A 27,548-nucleotide genomic window follows, 5' to 3' on the forward strand; every position below is an offset into this window, starting at 1 on the left:
TGCTACCGCTGAAATTCCCGCCGACGCTCTGAGGCCTACCTGGGTCTCTGGAGCCTTTTATAGCCCCGCTACTACCGCTGAAATTCCTGCCGACGCTCTGAGGCCTACCTGGGTCTCTGGAGCCTTTTATAGCCCCGCTACTACCGCTGAAATTCCTGCCGACGCTCTGAGGCCTACCTGGGTCTCTGGAGCCTTTTATAGCCCCGCTACTACCGCTGAAATTCCTGCCGACGCTCTGAGGCCTACCTGGGTCTCTGGAGCCTTTTATAGCCCCGCTACTACCGCTGAAATTCCCGCCGACGCTGTACTTCAGCGTATTCGAGGGTTATTGCTACCTGGTGCATTACCTCTGAATCACATTCCTAATCCACGCTCTAACTCCAGCTCATCTGAGACTCACCGACCACTTTTGCTGGGAGACTGTAACACAACCTGTCTGCTCGAGAGGATGGTTCCTGATCCCATTAGTCACTCGTTAATCCAGTGATCCTGTTAAATACTCGTTAATCTAGACATCCCATTAAATACTTGCTGATCAAGAATTCCTGCTAAATACTTGTTAGTCTTGTGATCTCATAAAATACTCATTAATCTAGACATCCTGTTACTCTCTAGTCTTGTGATTGTGTTAAACACTCGTTAAAATCTTGAGTTCTCATTAAACACTTGATTTGAAGTCAATCATGAGGTTTTATTTACATCTTGTAGTTTTCTCATTGGTGCACCCCCCTCCCACAATCCTCTCCAAACGCACACCCATCTAATTTCATGGTACATTTTTTGTAGTGTAGTCACTCATAATGCAGGAAACGTGGCAGCCAATTTGCGCACAGCAAGATCATGACTTTTTAAGCGATGTTGGTTCAGGGATAAATTGGCCCCACGACACTGGGGAGACCCCCCCCTCTTCCAATAGTGGCCGTGGGATTTTTACATCCACGTAAGAGAGCAGACGGGGCCCTTGGTTTAACGTCTCAGCCAAAAGCTGGAACCTCCGACAGTGCGGCGCTCCCTCAGTACTGCCCCTCCGACAGTGCGCCGCCCCCTCAGGACTGCCCCTCCGACAGTGCGCCGCCCCCTCAGGACTGCCCCTCCGACAGTGCGGCGCTCCCTCAGTACTGCCCCTCCGACAGTGCGGCGCTCCCTCAGTACTGCCCCTCCGACAGTGCGGCGCTCCCTCAGTACTGCCCCTCCGACAGTGCGCCGCCCCCTCAGGACTGCCCCTCCGACAGTGCGGCACTCCCTCAGTACTGTCCCTCCGACAGTGCGGCGCTCCCTCAGTACTGCCCCTCCGACAGTGCGGCGCTCCCTCAGTACTGCCCCTCCGACAGTGCGGCGCTCCCTCAGTACTGTCCCTCCGACAGTGCGGCGCTCCCTCAGTACTGCCCCTCCGACAGTGCGCCGCCCCCTCAGTACTGCTCCTCCGACAGTGCGGTGCTCCCTCAGTACTGCCCCTCCGACAGTGCGGCGCTCCCTCAGTACTGTCCCTCCGACAGTGCGGCGCTCCCTCAGTACTGCCCCTCCGACAGTGCGGCGCTCCCTCAGTACTGCCCCTCCGACAGTGCAGCGCTCCCTCAGTACTGCTCCTCCGACAGTGCGGCGCTCCCTCAGTACTGCCCCTTCGACAGTGCAGCGCTCCCTCAGTACTGCCCCTCCGACAGTGCGGCGCTCCCTCAGTACTGCCCCTCCGACAGTGCGGCGCTCCCTCAGTACTGCCCCTCCGACAGTGCGGCGCTCCCTCAGTACTGTCCCTCCGACAGTGCGGCGCTCCCTCAGTACTGCCCCTCCGACAGTGCGGCGCTCCCTCAGTACTGCCCCTCCGACAGTGCGCCGCCCCCTCAGTACTGCTCCTCCGACAGTGCGGTGCTCCCTCAGTACTGCCCCTCCGACAGTGCGGCGCTCCCTCAGTACTGCCCCTCCGACAGTGCGGCGCTCCCTCAGTACTGCCCCTCCGACTGCGCCGCCCCCGCAGTACTGGCACCAGTGGGAGCGTGGGGCCTGGAAGATGGTTTCTTCGCCGGTTGCCGCCTTGGTTCACGAGTCCTTGTCACTAATTTGTGCTGACGAGAGAAACGGCACCTTGTAAACCATCGCCGGGAGAACATCCGATTCGGAGTCGTGGGTTGCTCCGGCCTGAAAGCCGGCCCCGCAACCTCCTGCGCAAGGGACAGTCAGGCGACGTTCAAGGCTTCGCGCCCTGCCACGCTAGAGGTCAGGCACGTCAGACAGGATCATGGGCGAGCCAAGCTGCAGCTCCTGTTGCAGTGATTCCATATCTGCCGGGTTCATCCGGTGCACCTCCAGCCAATCAGCGAGCAGGGAGGCGGAGAGAGGGGCAGAGTCCACCTGGCTGCAGAAAAGAGGGGAAACATATTTAGCCTTTGGTGCCACATACAGCACGGGTTAGATACAGAGTAAAGCTCCCTCCTGCGGCAGCCAATCTGTGCACAGCAAGATCCCACAAACAGGAATGAGATAAATAAGCAATTAAATTGTTTTTAGTGATGTTGGTTGAGGGGTAAATATTGGTCCCAGGACATCGAAGAGCACGTCCCTGCTCTTCTTCCACTAGCGATCATGGGATCCTTAACGTCCACTTGAGAGGTCAGACAATTTAAATGCCTCATTTCCTACATTACAACATCGACTATACTTCAAAAAGTACTTAATTGGGTGTAAAGTGCTTTGGGACGCTTTGAGGTCGCGAAAGGCGCGGTATAAATACAAGTTCTTTCTTGGATTCAAGGCCTTCCTGGTATGCACGGCATAGCAATCTAGTGGATTAACAACAGAAGACGCTGGAGAAACTCAGCAGGTCCGGCAACATCCGTGGAGAAAGAAAGAGAGTTAACGTTTCAGGTCGAAACCCTTCTTCAGAACTGAGAAAAAAGGGCAGGAAATGAAACAGATTAAAAGGCAGTTTGGGGGGCTGGAAGAAGAGACATTAAGGGATATTCAAGGCGAGACGAGACGGTAATAGGACAGGTAAAGAAACAAACAATGGCTCTAGATGAAATGCGCTGGCAGAGTGAGAGACAGTTGCCATGTGGGAGAGAGGAAAAAGGAAAAGTCACAGACCAAAAGTGTGGATAAAAAATATAAAAATATAACAGGGGCCGAGGTTATGATCTGAAGTTGTTGAACTCGATATTGAGTCCGGAAGGCTGTAAAGTGCCTAATTGGAAGATGAGGTGCTGTTCCTCGAGTTTACGCTGAGCTTCCGTGGAACAATGCAAGAGGCCGCAGACGGTGAGGTCTGAGTGGGAATGGAGCGGTGAATTGAAATGACAGGCGACCGGAAGCTCGGGGTCCCCCTTACGGACTGAACGGAGGTGTTACATAGAAACATAGAAGATAGGAGCAGGAGTAGGCCATTCGGCCCCTCGAGCCTGCTCCGCCATTCAATGAGATCATGGCTGATCATCCAAACTCAGTACCCTGTCCCTGCTTTCTCCCCATATCCCTTGATCCCTTTAGCCTTAAGAAATATATCCAACTCCTTCTTGAATATATTTAATGAATTGGCCTCTACTGCCTTCTGTGGTAGAGAATTCCACAGGTTCACCACTCTCTGGGTGAAGAAATTCCTCCTCATCTCTGTCCTAAATGGCTTACCCCTTATCCTTAGACTGTGACCCCTGGTTCTGGACTCCCCGACCATCGGGAACATCCTTCCTGCATCTAGTCTGTCTAGTCCTGTTAGAATTTTATCAGTTTCAATGAGATCCCCTCTCATTCTTCCAAACTCCAGCGAATATAAGCCCAATCGACCCAATCTCTCCTCATACGTCATTCCTGCCATCCCAGGTATCAGCCTGGTGAATCTTCGCTGAACTCCTTCCATGGCAAGAACATCCTTCCTCAGATAAGGCGACCAAAACTGCGCACAATACTCAAGGTGTGGTCTCACCAAGGCCCTGTACAGCTGCAGCAAGACATCCTTGCTCCTGTACTCGAATCCTCTCGCTACGAAGGCCAACATACCATTTGCCTTCTTAACTGCCTGCTGCACCTGCATGCTTACCTTCAGCGACTGGTGCACAAGGTCTCATTGCACTTCCCCTTCTCCCAATCTATTGCCGTTCAGATAATAATCTGCCTTCCTATTTTTGCCACCAAAGTGGATAATCTCACATTTATCCACATTATATGGGGAGAAGGCAGGGACAGGGTACTGAATTTGGATGATCAGTCATGATCTCATTGAATGGCGGAGCAGGCTCGAGGGGCCGAATGGCCTACTCCTGCTCCTATTTTCTATGTTATACTGCATCTGCCATACATCTGCCCAATCACCCAACCTGTCCAAATCATACTGGAGTTTCTCGGCATCCTCACAGCACACACGCCCACCCAGCTTTGTGTCGTCTGCAAACTTGGAGCTATTACATCTAGTTCCCTCGTCTAGATCATTAATATATATTGTGAATAGCTAGGGTCCTAGCACCGATCACTGCGGTACCCCACTCAGAAAAAGAGCCGTTTATTCCAACTCTTTGCTTCCTGTCTGCCAGCCAGTTCTCTATCCAAGTCAGTACCTTGCCCCCAATCCCATATGCTTTAACTTTACACACTAATCTCTTATGCAAATTCAGGACCCTAGTCTCTGAGTCAAATACTTCACTCTCCATCTTAATGAAAAATTCTATCATGTTATGATCAATCCGCCCCAAGGGGCCTCGCACAACAAGATTGCTAATGAATCCTTTCTCATTACATAATACCCAGTCTAAGATGGCCTGATCTCTAGTTGGTTCCTCGACATATTGGTCCAGGAAACCATCCCGTATACACTCCAGGAATTCCTCCTCCACAGTATCGTTACTAATTTGGTTAGCCCAATCTATATGTAGATTAAAGTCACCCATGATAACTGCTGTGCCCTTATTGCACGCGTCTCTAATTTCCCGTTTAATGCCATCCCCAACCTCGGCATTACTGTTTGGGGGGCTGTATACAACTCCCACTAACGTTTTCTGCCCCTTGGTATTTCTCAGCTCTACCCATACAGATTCCACATCATCAGAGCTAATATCCTTCCTGACTATTGTGTTAATCTCCTCGTTAACCAGCAATGCTACCCCACCTCCTTTTCCTTTTTGCCTGTCTTTCCTGAATATTGAATACCCCTGAATGTTGAGTTCCCAGCCTTGGTCACCCTGGAGACATGTTTCCGTAATCCCAATCATATCATATCCATTTACACCTATTTGCGCAGCTAAATCATCCACCTTATTATGAATGCTCCTCACATTAAGACACAAAGCCTTCAGGCTTGTTTTTTTAACACTCTTAGACCTATTAGAACTAATATTTACTGTGGCCATGTTTGATTTAAACCCTTGATTTCTCTGCCTGCCACTTTTGCTTTTCTCCTTCCTGTCTTTTGCTTCTATCCTTGTTTCCCATTCCTCTGTCTCCCTACACAGGTTCCCAACCCCCCTGCCATTTTAGTTTAAACCCTCCTCAACAGCACTAGCAAACATTCCCCCTAGGACATCGGTCCCGGTCCTGCCCAGGTGCAAACCGTCCAGTTTGTACTGGTCCCACCTCCCCCAGAACCGGTTCCAATGTCCCAGGAATTTGAATCCCTCCCGCTTGCACCATTCCTCTAGCCACGTATTCATCTGAAATATCCTTCTATTTCTACTCTGACTAGCACGTGGCACTGGTAGCAATCCTGAGATTACTACCTTTGAGGCCCTATTTTTTTTAAAATTTACCTCCTAACTCCCTATATTCAGCTTTTAGGACCTCGTCCCGGTTTTTACCTATATCGTTGGCACCTATATGCACCACGACAACTGGCTGCTCACCCTCCCCCTCCAGAATGCTCTGCAGCCGCTCCGAGACATCCTTGACCCTTGCACCAGGGATTAACACACCATCCTGGAGTCTCGTTTGCGGCCGCAGAAACGCCTATCTATTCCCCTTACAATAGAATCCCCTATTACTATAGCTCTCCCACTCTTTTTCCTCCTGTCCTGTGCAGCAGAACCACCCACGGTCCCAGGAAGATGGCTGCTACTGTCTTCCCCTGATAAGCCACCCCCCCCCCAACAATATCCAAAGCGGTATATCTGTTTGAGAGGGGGATGGCCACAGGGGACCCCTGCACTACCTGCCTGCGCCTACTACTCTGCCTGGCGGTCACCCATTCCCTTCCTGCCTGTGCAGCCTTTACTTGCGGTGTGACCAACTCCCTAAACGTACTTTCCACGACGTCCTCAGCACCCCGAATGCTCCAGTATGTATCCATTCGCAGCTCCAGCGCCGCAATGCGGTCTGCCAGTAGCTGCAGCTGGATACACTTCCCGCACACATGGTCGTCAGAGACACAGGAAGTGTCCTTGATTTCCCACATAGTGCAGGAGGAGCATACCACGGCACCGAGCTGTCCCGCCATGACTTACCCTTCAATTAATTTAAATTAACTTAAATCAAATCAATACCACCAATTACACTACAATTAAATGATATACTCAAGGGCCCTTGGTTACTAGCACTAGAAACCATAACCACAAAAAAATTAATTAAGACCTTCTAAACTTTATAAACTATGAACCTTAATTGTCAAACTATATATATATGTTCCGCAAAGCGGTCACCCAATCTGCGTTTGGTCTCCCCAATGTAGAGGAGACCACATCGTGAGCAGCGAATACAGTATACTAGATTACAAGAAGTACAAGTATATCGCTGTTTCACCTGGAAGGGGTGTTTGTGGCCCTGGACAGTGGGAAGGGAGGGGAGGTATATGGGCAGGTGTTGCATCTCCTGCGCTTGCACGGGAAGGTGCCTGGCGAAGGGGAAGGGGTGCTGGGGGTGATAGAGGAGTGGACTAGGGTGTCTCGGAGGGAGCGGTCCCTACGGAATGCTGAAAGGGGAGCTGAGGGGAAGATGCGTTTGTCGAGTTAATGGCACAAATAACTGGCGGATCATATAACTAGGGCTGTAGAGAGGGCTTTAAACTAACTAGTGGGGAGGAGGTTCCTAGAGAGCAAATAATAAAAATGACAACAGAGAAGGTCATAGACTTAGGTAGCAGTGGGGAAATTGAAAACCAGAGCATGTCAGGAAGGGGCAGAAGGTATGGAGTAAAAGGTAAAGTAATAAAAAGGGCAAAAGCAGGAACTAAGTGTCACAAAACATCTTTGAAAGTTCTCTATCTGAATGCACGTAGCATTCGTAACAAAATAGTCGAGTTAATGGCACAAATAACTACATATGGGTATGATCTTGTGGCCATTACAGAAACATGGCTGCAGGGTGACAATGCCTGGGAATTAAACATACCAGGTTATTTAACGATCAGAAAGGACAGGCAGGAAGGAAGGGGAGGTGGGGTGGCTATGTTAATAAAGGAAGGAATCACTGTAATACAGAGATTTGATATTGGGTCAAAAGATCAGGATAATGAAACAGTTTGGTTGGAGGTAAGGAATAATAAGGGGAAAAAAACACTAGTGGGCGTAGTCTATAGGCCTCCGAACAGTGGCAACTCTGTTGGACGGAGTATCAATCAGGAAATAGTTGAGGCTTGTAATAAGGGAACATCTATAATTATGGGGGATTTTAACTATCATATTAATTGGACAAATCAAATTGGGCAGGGCTGCCTTGAGGATGAGTTCATTGAGTGTATTAGGGATGGGTTTCTTGAGCAGTATGTAACTGAACCGACCAGGGGGCAAGCAACCTTAGATCTGGTCCTGTGTAACGAGACAGGATTAATTAAAAATGTCCGAGTAAAGGATCCCCTTGGAATGAGTGACCATAACATGGTTGAATTCCATATTCAATTAGAGGGTGAGAAGGCTGGATCTCAAACAAGCGTGCTGAGCTTGAATAAAGGAGACTATGAAGGTATGAGAGCGGAATTGAGTAGAGTGGATTGGGAAAATAGATTAAAGGGTAAGATGATACATGATCAGTGGTGTACATTTAAGGAGTTATTTTACAACTTCCAAAAAAAAATATTCCACTGAGAAGAAAAGGGTGTAAAAGAAAAAGACAGCCATCCGTGGCTAAGTAAAGAAATTAAGGGTAGTATTCGACTAAAAACAAGGGCATATAAGGTAGCCAAATCTAGTGGGAGGACAGAGGATTGGGAAAACTTTAAAAGACAGCAAAAAATAACAAAAAGATTGATTAAGAAAGGGAAGATAGATTATGAAAGTAAATTACCAAACATATAAAAACAGATAGTAAGAGTTTTTATAGTTATATAAAAAGAAAAAGGGTGGCTAAAGTAAATGTTGGTCCCTTAGAGGATGAGACCGGGAAATTAATGGTGGGAAATATGGAGATGGCAAAAACACAATGAATATTTTGTATCAGTCTTTACAGTAGAAGACACTAAGAATATCCCAACACTGGACAAACAGGGGGCTAAAGGGGGGGGAGGAGCTAAACACGATCAAAATCACTAAGGAAGTGGTACTCGGTAAAATAATGGGACTCAAGGCGGATAAATCACCTGGACCTGATGGCTTACATCCTAGGGTCTTGAGGGAAGTGGCGGTAGGGATTGTGGATGCATTGGTAATAATTTTCCAAAACTCCCTGGACTCGGCAAAGGTCCCGGCAGACTGGAAAACTGCTAATGTAACACCCTTATTTAAAAAGGGCAGTAGACAGAAGGCTGGAAACTATAGACCGGTTAGCCTAACATCTGTGGTAGGTAAAATTTTGGAGTCCATTATTAAGGAGACAGTAACAGGACATTTGGATAATCATAATTTAATAGGACAAAGTCAGCATGGTTTTATGAAGGGGAAGTCATGTTTGACAAATTTGCTGGAGTTCTTTGAGGAAGTAACATATAGGGTGGATAAAGGGGAACCAGTGGACGTAGTGTATTTAGACTTCCAAAAGGCATTTGACAAGGTGCCACACAGAAGATTATTGCTTAAGATAAAAAATCACGGGATTGGGGGTAATATTCTGGCATGGAGAGAGGATTGGCTATCTAACAGAAGGCAGAGAGTTGGGATAAATGGTTCATTCTCAGACTGGCAATCAGTAACTAGTGGTGTTCCGCAGGGGTCAGTGCTGGGTCCCCAACTCTTTACAATCTATATTAATGATTTGGAGGAGGGGACCGAGTGTAACATATCAAAGTTTGCAGATGATACTAAGATGGGAGGGAAAGTAGTGAGTGAGGAGGACATAAAAAACCTGCAAGGGGACATAAACAGGCTAAGTAAGTGGGCAGAGATTTGGCAGATGGAATACAATACTGGAAAGTGTGAGGTTATGCACTTTGGCAGGAAAAATCGTAGAGCAAGTTATTATCTTAATGGCAAGAAACTGGAAAGTTCTGAAGTACAAAGGGATCTGGGGGTCCTGGTGCACGAAACTCAAAAGGTTAGTATGCAGGTGCAGCAAGTGATTAAGAAGGCCAATGGGATGTTGGCTTTCATTGCTAGGGGGATAGAATATAAAAATAGGGAGGTATTGCTTCAGTTGTACAAGGTATTGGTGAGACCACACCTGGAATACTGCCTACAGTTTTGGTGTCCATACTTAAGAAAGGACATACTTGCTCTCGAGTCAGTACAAAGAAGGTTCACTTGGTTAATCCCGGGGATGAGGGGATGGACATATGAGGAGAGGTTGAGTAGATTGGGACTCTACTCATTGGAGTTCAGAAGAATGAGAGGCGATCTTATTGAAACATATAAGATTGTGAAGGGGTTGGATCGGGTGGATGCGGGGAGGATGTTCCCGATAATGGATGAAACTAGAACTAGGGGGCATAGTCTTAGAATAAGGGGCTGCTCTTTCAAAACTGAGATGAGGAGGAACTACTTCACTCAGAGGGTGGTAGGTCCATGGAATATGCTGCCCCAAAAAGCTGTAGAAGCTACATCATTGCATAAATTTAAAACAGAAATAGACAGTTTCCTAGAAGTAAAGGGAATTAAGGGTTATGGGGAGCGGGCAGGAATTTGGACATGAGTCTAGGTTCGGATCGGTCATGGCCCTGTGGGTAGCGGAGCGGGCCCAGGGGCCGTGTAGCCTGATCCTGCTCCTATTTCGTGTGTCTAATTCTGTTAGATTCAGGAGATGGTTCTGTGATAGTGGATTGGCGGTTAGGATCAGATCAGCCATGATCTTATTGAAAGGCGGAGCAGGCTCGAGGGGCCGATTGGCCTACTCCTGCTCCTATTTCTTATGTTCTTAGTGCGGCGCTCCCTCAGTACTGACCCCTCCGACAGTGCGGCGCTCCCTCAGTACTGCCCCTCAGACATTGCCGTTCTCCCTCAATACTACCCCTCCGACAGTGCAGCGATCCCTCAGTACTGCCCCTCTGACAGTGCGGCGCTCCCTCAGTACTACCCCTCCGACAGTGCAGCGATCCCTCAGTACTGCCACTCCAACAGTGCGGCGTTCCCTCAGTACTGCCCCTCCGACAGTGCGGCGCTTGCTCAGTACTGTCAAATGGGGCCGGTGTCGGCCTGTATGAGGTGGCTCGAACCCACGACATTCTGACACAGAGGCGAGCGGGTGGCACCAACTGAGCCACGGCGGACCTTCACCCGTGGGACGGTGCGGGGTCGAGAGATTCCCGTTTGCCAGCCGTCGCGGAGTGGCGTCATGCGAGAAAGCAAAAGATGGTGCCTTACCTGTCATGGCCGTCGCCCACCATGTCGAAGGACTGATTGAGGAACTCTTCCAGATCGAACCCCACTCCGTATCCCGCGCCGCTCCCCTTCGGAGTCACAGAGAATACCGGCGGCAATAAGTCCTTCACCTGCGCGGTAGAGAGAGAGAAACACACAGTCAGGGTCGAATGCGGGCGGTAACGGGGCAGAGTGCCAGAGACTGGGAGCAAAAGGGGAGCCTTTGCAAACCTTACTGACAGGAGGGACTTCAGAACCTTGCGTTATGAGAGAGCGCCAGCTAGTGGCTGGAGCCTGCCAATACAGCGTGACGCTGACACAGGAAAATTGAATGGGAAATGATTCACAATGGAAAACCGCCCTCAGTAAATGGCGAGAAGAGGAGGTGTGCGTCCGAGGCAAAGGTTTTATATGTAGAGAGACACGGACGGGGGGGGGGGGCAATAGAAGAAACTGATCAAGAGAAATTGCTCGGCTGTGAGGAAAGATCGGATCGGTGGGGAGTATGAAGGATGTCGAGGGGACGTTTCTGGATTATGTTAGGAGGGAGCGGTGTTTGAGGGACCAGTATAAATGCGTTTGTGGAGAAGGGATTGAGGGATACGGGGGGGAAGGTGGTGCTGAGGGGTGTAAGAACATAAGAAATAAGAGCAGGAGTGGGCCATAAGGCCCCTCGAGCCTTCAATAAGATCATGGCTGAAATTCTACCTCAACTCCACCTTCCGGCCCGATCCCCATCGCGCCCAAAAATCTATCGACCTCCGCCTTGAATATACTCAACGACTGAGCATCCACAGCCCTCTGGGGGAGAGAATTCCAAAGATTCACCACCCTCAGTGAAGAAACATCTCCTCATCTCTGTCCTAAAATGGCCCTTATTCTGAGACTATGCCCCCTGTTTCTAGACTCTCCAGCCAGGGGGAAACAGTCTCTCAGCATCTACCCTGTCAAGCCCTCTCAGAATCTTCAATGTTTCAATGAGATCACCTCTCATTCTTCTAAACTCTAGGGAATATAGGCCTAGTCTACTCACTCTCTCCTCATAGGACAATCCCCCCATCCCAGGAACCAGTCTGGTGAACCTTCGTTGCACTCCCTCTATGGCAAGTATATCCTTCCTTGGGTAAGGAGACCAAAACAGTGCACAATACTCCAGGTGTGGTCTCACCAGGGGCCCTACATAATTGCAGTAAGACTTCCTTACTCTTATACTCCAACCCCCTTGTAATAAAGGCTAACATACCATTCGCCTTCTTAATTGCTTGCTGTACCTGCATGCTAACTCGCTGTGATTCGTGTACAAGGACACCCTTTTATTAAATCGATAACTGGCTTGCTGATATTAAACAGTGAGACACATCCACATTTCTGTGTCACACATTAAACAAATAAAAAAGAAAGACAGGCATTGTCTGCTGGTTTCTGCTGAGCTCCCCGCGAGGTGCCGAGGTTTTACAAGCACCTGACAATCGACAGTAACACCGGCTATGGTCTCATTGACCTGCCCAAGCAGATTTAAAGGCACTGCTACTGACAGCAATTACACCTAGTGGTGTTAAAGGGGTACAATTGTTACACATGGCTCATGACTTAACAACATCTTGCATTTATCCAGCACTTTTAACACAAGCGCTTCACAGGAGCGATTATCAAACAAAATTTGACACCCAGCCACATAAGGAGATATTAGCACAGAAACATAGAAGATAGGAGCAGGAGTAGGCCATTCGGCCCCTCGAGCCTGCTCCGCCATTCAATGCGATCATGGCTGATCATCCAAATTCAGTACCCTGTCCCTGCTTTCTCCCCATATCCCTTGGTCCCTTTAGCCTTAAGAAATATATCGAACTCCTTCTTGAATATATTTAATGAATTGGCCTCCACTGCCTTCTGTGGTAGAGAATTCCACAGGTTCACCACTCTCTGGGTGAAGAAATTCCTCCTCATCTCTGTCCTAAATGGCTTACCCCTTATCCTTAGACTGTGACCCCTGGTTCTGGACTCCCCCGCCATCGGGAACATCCTTCCTGCATCTAGTCTGTCTAGTCCTGTTAGAATTTTATAAGTTTCAATGAGATCCCCTCTCATTCTTCTAAACTCCAGCGAGTACAAACCCAATCGACACAATCTCTCCTCATACGTCATTCCTGCCATCCCAGGTATCAGTCTGGTGAATCTTCGCTGCACTCCCTCCATGGCAAGAACATCCTTCCTCAGATAAGGTGACCAAAACTGCACACAATACTCAAGATGTGGTCTCACCAAGGCCCTGTACAACTGCAGCAAGACATCCTTGTTCCTGTACTCGAACCCTCTTGCTATGAAGGCCAACATACCATTTGCCTTCTTAACCGCCTGCTGCACCCGCATGCTTACCTTCAGCGACTGGTGACCAAAAGCTTGGTCAAAGAGGTAGGTTTTAAGGAGAATTTTAGCTGTGAGGAAAGATCGGATCGGCTGGGGTTGTTTTCTTTGGAACAGAGGAGGCTGAGGGGAGACCTTATTGGGGTGTATAAAATTATGAGGGGCCTAGTGGATAGGAAGGAGCTATTTCCCTTGGCAGAGTGGTCAATAACCAGGGGGCATAGATTTAAAGTAATTGGTAGGAGGTTCAGAGGGGAGTTGAGAAGAAATGTTTTCACCCAGAGGGCGGTGGGGGTCTGGAACTCACTGCCTGAAAGGGTGGTAGAGGCAAAAACCCTCATCACATTTAAAAAGTACTTGGGTGTGCGCTTGAAGTGCGGCAACCTACAAGGCTACAGACCAAGAGCTGGAAAGTGGAAATAGGCTGGAGAGCTCTTTTTCGGCCAGCACAGACGCGAAGCCTTTTGTGCCGTAAATTTCTACAATTCTAAGGAGTGTCTTAAAAGGAGGAGAGGCGGAAAGGTTTAGGGAGGGAATTCCAGAGCGTCGGGCCTTGGCTGTTGAAGGAACGGGCGCCAATGGTGGAGCGATTAAAATCGGGCGGGGGGGGGGGGGGGGGGGCAAGAGGCCAGAAGTTGAGGAGCGCAGAGATCTCGGAGGGTTGTAGGGGCTGGAGGAGGTCACAGAGACGGCGAGAGGCAAGGCGATGGAGGTGTTTGAAGACGAGGACGAGAATTTTTTAAATGGAGGCGTGGCCAATGTAGGTCTGCGAGCGACATTGGCAACAGCAGCAGGATAATACATGGCGGAGCCCTCCAGGGTTCTATAGAACGTTATAATCCTCTGGCTTATCGCAATGTCAGGCGTTTCTGCTGGGTATTGTAGTAATGAACAAATATAAGGGAGAAACGTTGTATTTAGAGCCAGCACTGGAATCATAAATGCACCCAACCTCCCCTGGCATTGCTCACCGATGATGATGATGTTGATACGATTTATAATAGGCAGCACGGTGGCATAGTGGTTAGCACTGTTGCCTCACAGCGCCAGGGACCCGGGTTCGAATCCGGCCTCGGGCGACTGTCTGTGTGGAGTTTGCACATTCTCCCCGTGTTTGCGTGGGTTTTCTCCGGGTGCTCCGGTTTCCTCCCACAGTCCAAAGATGTGCGGGTTAGGTTGATTGGCTATGATAAATTGACCCTTGGTGTTAGGGGGATTAAATATGTGGGGTTACGGGGATAGGGTGGGATATGTGTAGGGGTTACGGGGATCGGGTGGCATATGTGTCGGTGCAGGCTCGATGGGCCGAAATGGCCTCTATCTGCACTGTGGGGTTTCTGTGATTTCTGTGAGGAGTGTTATTGAAGCATGACGGAATGAGTGGGACACGAGACTTTGACGACGTTAGCCGACCTCCCGTGCCATTTAAAAAATTTATTATTCGCTCCTGGGTTGTGGGCGTCGCCAGCATTTATTGGCCGTCCCTAATTGCCCTCGAGAAGGTGGCGGTGAGCCGCCTTCTTGAAGCGCTGCAGTCCGTGTGGCCGGTTTTATTCTTCTTATTGTTTGGTGTAGCGGTTTGGACACAGTGGCTTGCTGGGCCATTTCAGAGGGGCAGTTTAGAGTCAACCACATGGCTGTGGGTCTGGAGTCACATCTCGGCCAGACCGGGGTAAGGACGGCAGATTTCCTTCCCTGAAGGACATCAGTGAACCAGATGGGTTTTTAACGACAATCCGAGAGTTTCATGGTCACCATTACCGATACTAGATTTGCATTTCCAGATTTATTTAATTAACCGAATTTAAATTCCCCAGCTGCCGTGGTGGGATTAGAACTCTCGTCTCCGGATCGTTCGATCCGGGCCTCTGGATTACTAATCCAGTGACATTACCGCTATGCTACCGTAGCCGTTTTATTAACGCAGGGAATTGGCCAACACAATGTGACAGGAGGGAAGTGCGTGCTGACATGAATCAGTCATTCATGAAAGAAAGACTTATGAAATAATACTGAGCAGCCTACGGGTGGCGCTGTCCAGGGGGAGTATAAATACTCGGGCACGGGCCCAGCTTGCGCAGGACATTCTTAACAGGAACTAGTGAAGGACACAACTAGACCTCCATGTTGTAAAACAGTGGATTAAAGCTTTGTTTAACGCTTAGACCAAGTGCCTAGTAGTTTTCTTATGTCACGTGCCAAGTAGTTTTTTTATGTCACGTGCCATACGCAAGACTTTTAACATCTCATTTTAAACGGATCTACAGATTATGGGCACACGCTGGAACAAAAACACAGCAAACAATTACAGATGCCCTTCAGGAAAAAAATAGAACAACTTGCATTTATGCAGTGAAACATCCCAAGGCGCTTCACAGGAGTGTAACCCAGACAAATATGGAACGCCGAGCCACATATGGAGATTATGGGACAGATGACCAAAAGCTCTGTCAAAGAGGTAGGTTTTTTACGGAGCATCCTAAAGGCTCCTGCTGCCCGTATCCAAACTCGCACCAAGTTCCGTTCACACACCGCCTATGCTTGCTGACCTACACTGGCTCCTGGTCCCCCCCAACACCCACCCAATTTAAAACTCTCATCCTCGTTTCCAAACCCCTCCATGGCCCCATCTCCGTAACCTCCTCCAGCTCCTTAACACCTACCTCTTTGGCCGAACTTTTAGTTGCCTGTTCCTAATATCTCTTTATGTGGCTCGGTGTCTAAATTTTGAGTGGGATTTGCACTTCGGGATGCTGGAGGCGCTGTATAAAAGCCCGCCCTCGCGGCCAGCCCTTACCTGTGACTTGGAGAGCTGGTGCGTCACCGTGGTGATGTCTGGCGAGTCGGAGCTGGAGGCGTCGGATGAAGCGATGGGGAGCGGCGGACAAGGCCCTGCCCCCTGGGCCTTCTGCTCCTCCGCCGCTGGCGGGCGGTCGGCTGGGTCCTGCGGGAAGGCGGAGACTTCCGGCACCCCATCCCGAGGGGCGAGGCGCGCGTACCGGGTGCCGTCGTGAGCCAGGGGGGCCCGAGGGAGGGAAGGGTCGGCCCCGGCGCCAGGGTCGGAGGCCGGCAGGTTAGGCCCTGGCCATGCCCCCTCGTGGAGGCCTGGGGGTGGGAGGGTTGCAGGCCCCGGCTTGGCCCAGGGGATGCTCGCTCCCATTGCGAACGGCTGAGGGGGGGCGGGAAATGTCGGGCCTGGACCATGCCTGATCCCCGAGTCGCTCGCGCCGGGAAGGGGCCTGATGCCTTCGCCTTGGGGTTTGGCCGTTTCCCTGATGAGCGTTAGGCTGGGACCCGGCACTTGGAAGGGATTGGTGGGAAAGCAGCACACCACGCTGGAAGGGATGTTGGCTTTGGGTGCGGTCGCAGGCGAGGGAGTCTCGCGGTCCGATGTGGCAGGCCTGAGGACTATGCCAGGCCTGAGACCTGCGGCAGGCCCGAAGCCTGTGGCAGGCTCATGGCCTACAATAGGCCTGAGGCCGGAGGCCGGGCCGAAGCCTGCAGCAGGCGCGAGGCCTACACTAGGCCCAAGGCCTGAGGAAGGCCCGAGACCTGCTGCAGCCCCAAGGCCTGAGGCAGGCTCGAGGCCTATGCTAGCCTTGAGGCCTGCTACAGGCCCGACGCCCGAGGAAGACCCGAGGCCTATGCTAGGTCCTAGGCCTGAGGAAGGCCCGAGGCCTAAGCTAGGCCCGACACCTGCTGCAGGCCCGGGTCCCGCCATCCCCTCCCGTAGGCCCCCTGACCCCACCCGCTGCTCCGGGCCTTCGAAGCCGGGGGCTGGCAGGCCAAAGCCTCCGTTGAGCAGCGGGGCGCCCCCCTCCCCTGCCTCGGGCCGCCCCCGCCCCTCCATCATCTTCATCCAGCGTTCCAGCAGGCTCTTGTCGCCCTGGCTCAGCACCACCCCGCCCAGGATGTCGCCCTCCTTCAGCTCCTTGCGCTCCCGCTCCCTCTGCTTCCGCTCCCTCTCCTTGGCCCTCTCCTGCCGCCTCCGCCGCTTCTCCTCGCGCTCCCGCTGACGCTCCTGGGCCGTGATGGGCCTTCGTGGGTCCGAGGGGTCCTGGCTGCAGTTGGCCGTTTCTGTGGACGACACAGAGAAAAAGGAAATAACAACGGAAAACGCTGGAAAAACTCAGCAGGCCAGGGGCAGCATCCATGGAGAGAGAAACAGAGCTAACGTTTCAGGTCGATGACCTTTCGTCAGAACCATCAGAGAAAAAGGACTTGTGTATCTACAGCGCCTTTCACCACCTCAGGACATCCCAAAGCACTTCACAACCAATGATGTGCTTTTGAAGTGTGGTCAAAACACTTTGGGCCAGAAATTAGGATCGGGGGCTTGCCGCGCGTGCAAGCCCCCGATGTGCACTCACCCGGCGCGCCGACATCTGAAGCCCGGGCCTGCTTGCATTTCCTGTCACTGGCCCGGTTCAGATGTCGGCACGATGTGCTTACCTGATCCAGCGGCGTAGTTAGTGCGATGTGCCGGCTGGGATCAGGTGAGCACTGGGCAGCCAATCAGGGGAGGGGAAACTCATTCATGAGTTTGATAGTAAAGACTGTCAAACTCATGAAAAGTACGGGCGCCCAAAAGACTAGTTTAACTTTAAATAAAATTTTAAAAAACATCCCAATAATTAAATAAACTATAAATAACTTTAAAAAACTATTTAAAACAATTAATAAAATTTTTGAAAAGAATAATTTTTTACGAAATCGGGTCTAAAAATAAACTTACCTGACTGTAAAATCCTTAAAAACAATGAAGCTGTGGAAAAAATGTAATAATTTTAAATAATAGACCACTTACCTGCAAGAATCCACTCCTTACGCCTCCTTTTTTCATTTCTAAAAAGTTCAGGCCCTTGCACGCGCGCAAACCTATCAAAAAGAAGGAAGTTCAGCGCGTGCGCACAGAGTCCTGCGTGCACGCGTTGGACCTCTGAACCCCTTGGAGGAAATGCCGGTTTCCCGCGCATGCGCTGTGCATGCTGAAATCCGGCACTTCCAATGGGCCCACGCGTGAGTACACCGTCCGTACTCACGCGTTGGGACCGGAATTACTGGCCCAATGTAAGGTAGGGAGTGCACAAACAGCATTGAAATAAATAACCAACTAATCTGTTTTTCAGTGACGTTGGTTGAGGGGTAAATATTGGCCGCAGGACACCGGGGAGAACTCCCCCTCTCACCCTGCTCTTCTTCCAATAGTGACCGCGGGATCTTTTACGTCCCACCGAGAGGGCAGACCGGGACCTCGGTTTAACGTCTCATCCGAAAGACGGCACCTCCGCCAGTGCAGCGCTCCCTCAGTCCTGGCGTATCGGCCTGGATTACGGAGCTCCAGTCACTGGAGTGGGGGGGGGGGGGGGGCGGGGGGCTCGAACCCACGACCTTCTGACTCAGGGGTGAGAGAGTGAGCCCGACTGTCTAAAATTCTTAAAAGGACTCGACAGGGTAGATGCTGAGAGGCTGTTTCTCCCGGCAAGAGAGTCCAGAACTACGGTGCACAGTCTCAGGATAAAGGGTCGGCCATTTAGGACTGAGATGAGGAGGAATTTCTTCACTCAAAGGGTGGTGAATCTTTGGAATTCTCTGCCCCAGAGGGCTGTGGAGGCTCAGTCGTTGAGTATATTCTAGGCTGAGACCGATAGATGTTTGGGCACGGAGGGATATGGGGACTGTGTGGGAAAGTGGAGTTGAGGTCGAAGATCAGCCATGACCTTACTGAATGGCGGAGCAGGCTCGAGGGGCTGTATGGCCTATTCCTTATGTAATACCCCTATTAGTGTGATCACTCCCTTCTTAGCCTTTACCTCAATCCAAAGGGACTCTGTTTCTAAATGTTAATTACGTCCCTTTTTTCTACTGCCATGATGTTATCTCTAATTAGGACAGCTCCCCCACCCCTCCTTCCTTCCCTATTCTTTCTAAATATGTTATATCCTGCAGTATTTAGACTGCCAGTTCTTTATGTAGCCAGGTTGCAGTCATGCATTGAAAATTGGTTAACAGACAGGAAACAGAGTAGGAATAAATGGGTCTTTGTCGGGGTGGCAGGCGGTGACTAGTGGGGTACCACAGGGACCACTGCTTGGGCCCCAGCTATTCACAGTATATATCAATGATTTGGATGAGGGAACCAAATGTAACATTTCCAAGTTTGCTGACGACACGAAACTAGGTGGGATTGTGAGTTGTGAGGAGGATGCAGAGAGGCTTCAAGGCGATTTAGACAAGTTGAGCGAGTGGGCAAATACATGGCAGATGCAGTATAACGTGGATAAATGTGAAGTTATCCACTTCGGTAGGAAAAACAGAAAGGCAGAATATTATTTAAATGGTGATAGATTGGGAAATGTTGATGTACAGAGGGACCTGGGTGTCCTTGTACACCAGTCACTAAAAGCAAACATGCAGGTGCAGCAAGCAGTTAGGAAGGTCAATGGTATGTGGGCCTTCATTGCAAGAGGATTTGAGTACAGGAGCAAGGATGTCTTACTACAGTTATACAGGGCCTTGGTGAGACCACACCTGGAGTACTGTGTGCAGTTTTGGTCTCCTTACCTAAGGAAAGATATACTTGCCATAGAGGGAGTGCAGCGAAGGTTCACCAGACTGATTCCTGGGATGGGGGGGACTGTCGTACGAGGAGAGATTGGGTTGACTAGGCCTATATTCACTAGAGTTTAGAAGAATGAGAGGGGATCTCATTGAAACGTATAAAATTCTGATAGGACTAGACAGACTGGATGCAGGGAGGATGTTTCCCCTGGCTGGTGGGGGGGGGGGGGGGTGTCTAGAACGAGGGGTCACAGTCTCAGGATACGGGGTAGGACATTTGGGACTGAGATGAGGAGAAATTTCTTCACTCAGAGGTTGGTGAACCTTTGGAATTCTCTATCACAGAAGGCTGTGGAGGCCCAGTCACTGAATATATTTAAGAAGGAGATCGATAGATTTCTAGATACAAAAGGCATCAGGGGGTATGGGGAGAGAGCGGGAATTTGGTATTGAGATAGAGGATCCGCCATGATCATATTGAATGGTGGAGCAGACTCGAAGGGCCGAATGGCCAACTCCTGCTCCTATGTTTCTATGTTTATCCCGACTACATCTAGCTACTCGCTACGAATTATTGCCTCCAGTTCCCTTCTGCCCAGCTAATTTCGGAGGCTGTACGGGCAATTCAATTTGTTTTTTTTTTTTTTATTAAGAGTACCTCTCATTTTATTGTTATCAAGTCATTTTACACCGATGTTCTATGACTGTATCTGTTCCCAGACTGTTTGTTACCCTTAATTCTTACTGCTCTGACCTTGACTCTCATCCAATTCTTTTATCCTCAGGATTATTCCCCCCAGATCCCTCTTTCCCTCCCAGTCTGTCTAGTCTAACTAGATTGATTCCTGGGATGAGAGAGTTGTCCTATGAGGAGAGATTGGGTAGATTGGGTCTATACTCTCTGGAGTTTAGAAGAATGAGAGGTGATCTCATGCAAGATTCTGAGGGGGCTTGACAGGGTAGATGCTGAGAGGCTGTTTCCCCTGGCTGGGGAGTCTAGAACCAGGGGTCACAGTCTCAGAATAAGGGGTCGGCCATTCAGGACCGAGATGAGGAGGAATTTCTTCACTCAGAGGGTGGTGAATCTTTGGAATCCTCTGCCCCAGAGGGCTGTGGATGCTCAGTTGTTGAGTAGATTCAAGACAGAGATCGATAGATGTTTTGGACTCTAGGGGAATCGAGGGATATGGGGATCGGGCGGGAAAGTGGAGTTGAGGTTGAAGATCAGCCATGATCTCACTGAATGGCGGAGCAGGCTCGAGGGGCCGTACGGCCTCCTCCTTCTCCTAATTCTGATGTTTAAAGCCTTATTTATCAGAGTAATGTCTGAATGGTGAAAAGCTAGAAACAGTGGAGGTCCAAAGAGATTTGGTGGTCCATGTACATACTGTAGATCATTAAAATGTCATGGACAGCTACAGAAAAGAAAAAGAAAAAAAGACTTGCATTTATAGCTCACGACCACAGGACATCCCAAAGTGCTTTACAGCCAATGAAGGAGTCACTGTTGTAAGGTAGGAAACGCGGCAGCCAATTTGTGTACAGCAAGCTCCCACAAACAGTACTGTGATAATGGCCAGATGATCTGTTTTTTTTTACAAGTGATGTTGATTGAGGGATAAATATTGGCCCCAGGACACTGAGGATAACTCCCCTGCTCTTCTTCGAAACAGTGTCATGGGAACTTGTACGTCCACCTGAGGGAGCAGACCATCTGAAAGACGGAACCTCCGACAGTGCGGTGCTCCCTCAGTGCTCTGGAGTGTCAGCCTGGATTTGTGTACTCCAGTCTCTGGAGTGGGACTTGAACCCACAACCTTCTGACTCGGAGATGAGAGTGCGACCTACTGAGCCACAATAATCAAAAAGGCTAAAGGGATGCTGGCCTTTATATCTAGAGGATCAGAATACAAGGGAGTAGAAGTTATGCTACAGCTATACGAAGCCTTGGTTAGAGCAGACCTGGAGCACTCTGAGCAGATCTGGGCACCACACCTTAGGAAACATAGAAGATAGGAGCAGGAGTAGGCCATTCGGCCCCTCGAGCCTGCTCCGCCATTCAATGAGATCATGGCTGATCATCCAAACTCAGTTCCCTGTCCCTGCTTTCTCTCCATATCCCTTGATCCCTTTAGCTTTAAGAAATATATCGAACTCCTTCTTGAATATATTTAATGAATTGGCCTCAACTGCCTTCTGTGGTAGAGAATTCCACAGGTTCACCACTCTCTGGGTGAAGAAATTCCTCCTCATCTCAGTCCTAAATGGTTTACCCCTTATCCTTAGACTGTGACCCCTGGTTCTGGACTCCCCGACCATCGGGAACATCCTTCCTGCATCTAGTCTGTCCAGTCCTGTTAGAATTTTATAAGTTTCAATGAGATCCCCTCTCATTCTTCTAAACTCCAGCGAGTATAAGCCCAATCGACCCAATCTTTCCTCATACGTCATTCCTGCCATCCCAGGTATCAGTCTGGTGAATCTTCGCTGCACTCCCTCCATGGCAAGAACATCCTTCCTCAGATAAGGCGACCAAAACTGCACACAAGGAAGGATATACTGGCCTCGGAGGGAGTGCGGCGTAGGTTTACCAGAATGATACCCGGACTCCAGGGGTTAAATTACGAGGAGAGATTACACAAACGAGGCTTGTATTCCCTGGAATTCAGAGGGTTTTGGGGGGCGATCTGATCAAAGTTTTCAAGATATTAAGGGGCAATGTTCCCTTTCATTTTTTTTTTTTGCACAAACAAATCTCCGTACCACTGGGGGTTTTTCATTCGAAAGCCGGGGACCGGCCTGCGCGGGGCCTCCAGACCGCCGCACAGCTTAGTGGAATTCGTTCATGGGATGTGGGCGTCGCGGGCGAGGCCAACATTGATTGCACATCCCTAGCTGCCCTTGAGAAGGCGGTGGTGGTGGCGTCAAGGGCAGTCACTCTCGCCTCGCCTCTGGATATTCAGCTCTTTTGTCCATGTTTGGACCAAGGCTGTAATGAGGTCTGGAGCCGAGTGGTCCTGGGGGAACCCAAACTGAGCATCGGTGAGCAGGTTATTGGTGACTAAGTGCCGCTTGATAGCACTGTCGCCGACACCTTCCATCACTTTGCTGATGATTGAGAGTAGACTGATGGGGCGGTAATTGGCCGGATTGGATATGTCCTGCTTTTTGGGGACAGGACATACATACGTACATACGAATTAGGAGCAGGAGTCGGCCCCTCGAGCCTGCTCCGCCATTCAATAAGATCATGGCTGATCTGATTACTCCACATTCCCGTCTACCCCCGATAACTTTTCACCCCCTTGTTCACCAAGATTCTATCTACCTCTGTCTTAAAAATATTCAAAGACTCTGCTTCCACCGCCCTCTGAGGAAGAGAGTTCCAAAGACTCACGACCCTCTGAGAAAAGATTTCTCCTCATCTCTGTCTTAAATGGGCGACCCCTTATTTTTAAACAGTGACCCCTAGTTTTAGATTCTCCCACAAGAGGAAACATCCTCTCCACATCCACCCTGTCCAGACCCCTCAGGATCTTATATGTTTCAATCAAGTCACCTCTTACTCTTCTAAACTCCAGCAGATACAAGCCCTGCCTGTCCAACCTTTCCTCATAAGACAACCCGCCCATTCCAGGTATTAGTCTAGTAAACCTTCTCTGAACTGCTTCCAACGCATTTACATCCTTCCTTAAATAAGGAGCCCAATACTGTACACAGTGCTCCAGATGTGGTCTCACCAATGCCCTGTATAACTGAAGCATAACCTCCCTACTTTTGTATTCAATTCCCCTCGCAATAAACGATAACATTAGCTTTCCTAATTACTTGCTGTACCTGTATAGTAACCTTTTGTGATTCATGCACTGGGACACCCAGATCCCTCTGTATCTCAGAGCTCCGCAATCTCTCACCATTTAGATAATATGCTTCTTTTTTATTCTTCCTGCCAAAATGGACAACTTCACATTTTCCCACATTATACTCCATTTACCAGATCTTTGCCCACTCACTTAACCTATCTATATCCTTTTGTAGCCTCCTTATGTCCTCTTCAAAATTTACTTTCCTACCTATCTTTGTGTCATCAGCAAATTTAGCAACCATACCTTCGGTCCCTTCATCCAAGTCATTTATATAAATTGTAAAAAGTTGAGGCCCCAGCTCTGATCCCTGTGGCACACCACTTGTTGCATCTTGCCAATCAGAAAATGACCCATTTACGCCTACTCTCTGTTTCCTATTAGCTAGCCAATCTTCTAGCCATGCCAACATGTTACTCCCTACACCATGAGCTTTTATTTTCTGCAATAACCTTATCAAATGCCTTCTGGAAATCTAAGTACAGTACATCCACCAGTTCCCCTTTATCCACAGCACGTTACTTCCTCAAAGAACTCCAATAAATTGGTTAAACATGATTTCCTTTTCACAAAACCATATTGACTCTGCCTGATTACCGTGAACTTTTCTAAGTGCCCTGCTATAACATCTTTAATAATAGCTTCGAACATCTTCCCTATGACAGATGTTAAGCTAACTGGCCTGTAGTTTCCTGCTTTCTGTCTCCCTCCCTTTTTGAATAAAGGAGTTACATTCGCTATTTTCCAATCTAAATGGAACCTTCCCCGAATCTAGGGAATTTTGGAAAATTAAAACCAATGCATCAACTATCTCACTAGCCACTTCTTTTAAGACCCTAGGATGGGCAGTTTTCCAATTGTCGGATAGATGCCAGTGTTGTACAGGAAACTGTGTGCTATCCGGCACCGACGGGACCGAGCTGTTGCGTTCCCTCAAAACTGCCGGACACACCAGCGTTAATGTTGAAGCATACGGAGCTTTTCATCTCCGTATCTGACAACAAACACTGTTGCTTAGCAACAGCTTCTAAACAGTCGGCCTGTACCTTGGAAGCGTCTGTGTAGCTTAGTAGCAGCTTCAGAGAGACTTTGCAGAGCCTGACTGTTGAAAAAAAAAGCCACGAGAAGAAAAAAAAACCTAACAAAACGGCTCCTGATTTTTGCCAGTGGCTCGAGCTTGCCGGACATTTAGCCTCCGGATAACACAAAGTTTCCTGTAGCTGTACTGGAACAGCTTGGCTAGAGGTGCAGCTAGTTTTGGAGCACAAGCCTTCAGCACGACAGCCAGGATGTTGGCAGGGCCCATAGCCTTTGCTGTATCCAGTGCGCTCAGCCGTTGCTTGATATCACGTGGCATGAATCGAATTGGCCGAAGACTGGCTTCTGTGGTGGTGGGGACCTCATGAGGAGGCCGATGTGGATCATCCACTCGGCACTTCTGGCTGAAGACGGTTGCAAACGCTTCAGCGTTGTCTTTTGCACTCGCGTACTGGGTTCCGCCATCATTGAGGATGGGGATATTGATGGAGCCTCCCCCTCCCGTTAGTTGTTTAATGGTCCACCACCATTCACGACTGATAGGGTAGATAGAGAGAAACTATTTCCGCTGGTCGGGGAGTCTAGTCTAAAAATTAGAGCCAGGTCTTTCAGGAGTGAAGTTAGGAAACACTTCTACACACAAAGAGTGGTAGAAGTTTGGAACTCTCTTCCGCAAACGGCAGTTGATGCTGGGTCAATTATTCATTTTATATCGGAGATTTTTGTTAACCAATGGTATTAAGGGACATGGGGCCAAGGCGGGTACATGGAGTCAGGTCACTGATCAACCATGATCTCAGTGAATGGCGGAACAGGCTCGAGGGACTGAATTGAGCTCCTCCTCCTGTTCCTGAGCTCCCGCTGGGACCTGGTCTCTTTCCAGCCCAGGTGCAGCCTGTGCCGGTCAAATAGCTCCTTTCTTAAGGCTAAAAGGATCAAGGGATATGGAGAGAAAGCAGGGACAGGGTACTGAATTTGGATGATCAGCCATGATCGCATTAAATGGCGGAGCAGGGTCGAGGGGCCGAATGGCCTACTCCTGCTCCTATCTTCTATGTTTCTATATTTCTATTCCTTGATCTTCTAAACTCAACGGAATACAAGACCAGTCCGTGCAACCTGCCCTCGCAATTTAACCCTTTCAGCCCTGGATAGTGTCATGACGGAGCTGTTGACCTGACTCAGCCTCTCTGCAGTCAGTTTAAAATTCTAATGCTCAATCAAGAAGCACCTCGCGCCCATCGAGTCAGGAGGCCCGCCGTCCCAACTGTTCCTCCTGTCCTTAACCCCTCCCAGAGATCAGCTTCCGACCCCCACGTTCGCGCCATCAGGGCCGCCGACTTCCTCCTCCGTAACACGGCCCGTCTCCGCCCCTGCCTCAGCTCCTCTGCTGCTGGAACCCTCATCCGTGACTTGATCCCCTCGAGACTCGACTATTCCATTGCTCTCCTGGCAGACCTCCCACCTTGCACCCTCCGTAGCCATCAACTCATCCAAAGCTCCTGCTGTTTCCCCATCGTGACTCGCACCGATTTCCATTCACCTTCGCCCCCTACCCACACCGTGCAAAGGATTGGGGGTGGGGGCGCAAACATTGTCCCTCCTCTTAAGTAACACAGTCGGCACGGAGACAGCCGACTGTGGGTTGCAGCGGAGAATCTCTTTCAGCCCCAGCTACCAAATCCCTGACTACGGCAATAAGGCAGCGACCTGTTTAAAGGGCTGTCTTTGGCGCGTTGGTTTAAACATTCCCCTTTACTAACCCGTGCTTCCTGTCCCGGCGCCCCGTGAAACGGAAACCCCTCTGTTGTTCAGCCAGGCCAATCGGCCTGGATTCCCTCCCCCGTGCCACGTGGCTGAGGGTTGCGTCGCGTTCCTCCCCCACCGCTCTCCCCCTGCCCGCCCGCCGACTGTATCTCGGCTGACGTTAAGCACCCGACCTTACCTTTGTTCTTCTGCCTCAGCGCCGACTTGAGCAGCACAGCTTTCAGGGCGGCCTTGGTGTCGGCGGAGATGCCGCCCTCCTTCTTGGCGTCGCCCTTGCCCTCAGGTGGCCTGCGCTCGCCCCCCTCTTCCTCCTCCTCCTCTTCCTCCCCGCCGCCGCCCCCCGCCCGCCGCCTCTTCCTCTTCCTCCTCCACCGGCTGGGGGGAGGTCAGGTCGATCATCTCCTGGGCGCAGTCGCCGGCGCCCCCCTCGGCACTGGGCATGTCTACGTCGCAGCAGGAGGAGGGGGCGGTGGCGGCGGTGGGCGCGGGCGGGGCGACGGGCGCCAGGGGCAGGCGCGAAGCTGATGCCCCGCCGGATCCCCTCCCGCCGCAGGTGGAAGTCGCGGATCTCCCGGGCGATGGCCGCCTTCAGCCCCTCGCGGGTGGGGGCCGGCCCGTCGAAGTCAAAGTCGAAGGCGGGCACGCAGGTGGGCTCGTCCTGGGGGTCATGGTACTTGGCCAGGAAGGGGTGGCGCAGGGCCTGGGGGGCGGAGGGGTCGCTCCTGGGGGTCGAAGCGCAGCAGCAGGCCCAGCAGGTCCAGGGCCTGGGGGTCGGTGCCCGGGTACAGGTCGCAGAGGGGCACCGGCTGCCGGCGGGGCAGCCCCGCGCCCGCAAGTAGGGCCCGCACCCGCTCGGGCCCCGATGGCGCCCACCAGCCGCTCGGGGGGGGTGCCCAGCACCGTCAGGATCAGCTGGAGCTGGTGGAGATAGTTCTTGCCGGGGAAGAGCTGGCGGCGGCCCAGCATCTCGGCGAAGATGCAGCCGGCCGACCACAGGTCAATGGCCCGGCTGTAGCCGTGGAGGGAGAGCATCAGCTCGGGCGCCCGGTACCAGCGGGTGGCCACGTACTCGGTCAGGAAAGGCTCGGGCTCGTCGGGCCGGCAGCTCAGGCCGCGGGCCATGCCGAAGTCGCCGATCTTCAGCTCGCAGTTCTCGTTGACCAGCAGGTTGCTGGGCTTGAGGTCGCGGTGCACCACGTTGGCCGAGTGCACGTACTTCAGGCCCCGCAGCAGCTGGTACAGGAAGTAGCGGGCGTGCTCCAGGCTCAGGGGCTGCGAGGAGTGGATGATCTGGTGCAGGTCGCTCTCCATCAGGTCCAGGACCACG

The 27,548-nt window shown here is 50.7% G+C and overlaps 1 protein-coding gene across 1 annotated transcript; it reads right to left on the reverse strand.

The window, feature by feature from the left end:
* Positions 1-702: 702 nt before the first annotated feature.
* On the reverse strand, positions 703-27,548 carry mapk7 (mitogen-activated protein kinase 7). The gene is given in 9 exon segments (XM_085974514.1): positions 703-2,350; positions 10,632-10,759; positions 15,790-17,069; positions 26,400-26,565; positions 26,567-26,671; positions 26,674-26,697; positions 26,700-26,936; positions 26,938-27,075; positions 27,077-27,548. Coding segments are annotated over 9 exon segments (2,679 nt in total). The 5' UTR covers positions 27,533-27,548; the 3' UTR covers positions 703-2,205.

Source organism: Somniosus microcephalus, unplaced genomic scaffold (assembly GCF_052327205.1).
Source record: "Somniosus microcephalus isolate GS21.2 unplaced genomic scaffold, FLI_Smic_1.0 unresolved_chr1, whole genome shotgun sequence".
NCBI lineage: Eukaryota > Metazoa > Chordata > Chondrichthyes > Squaliformes > Somniosidae > Somniosus > Somniosus microcephalus.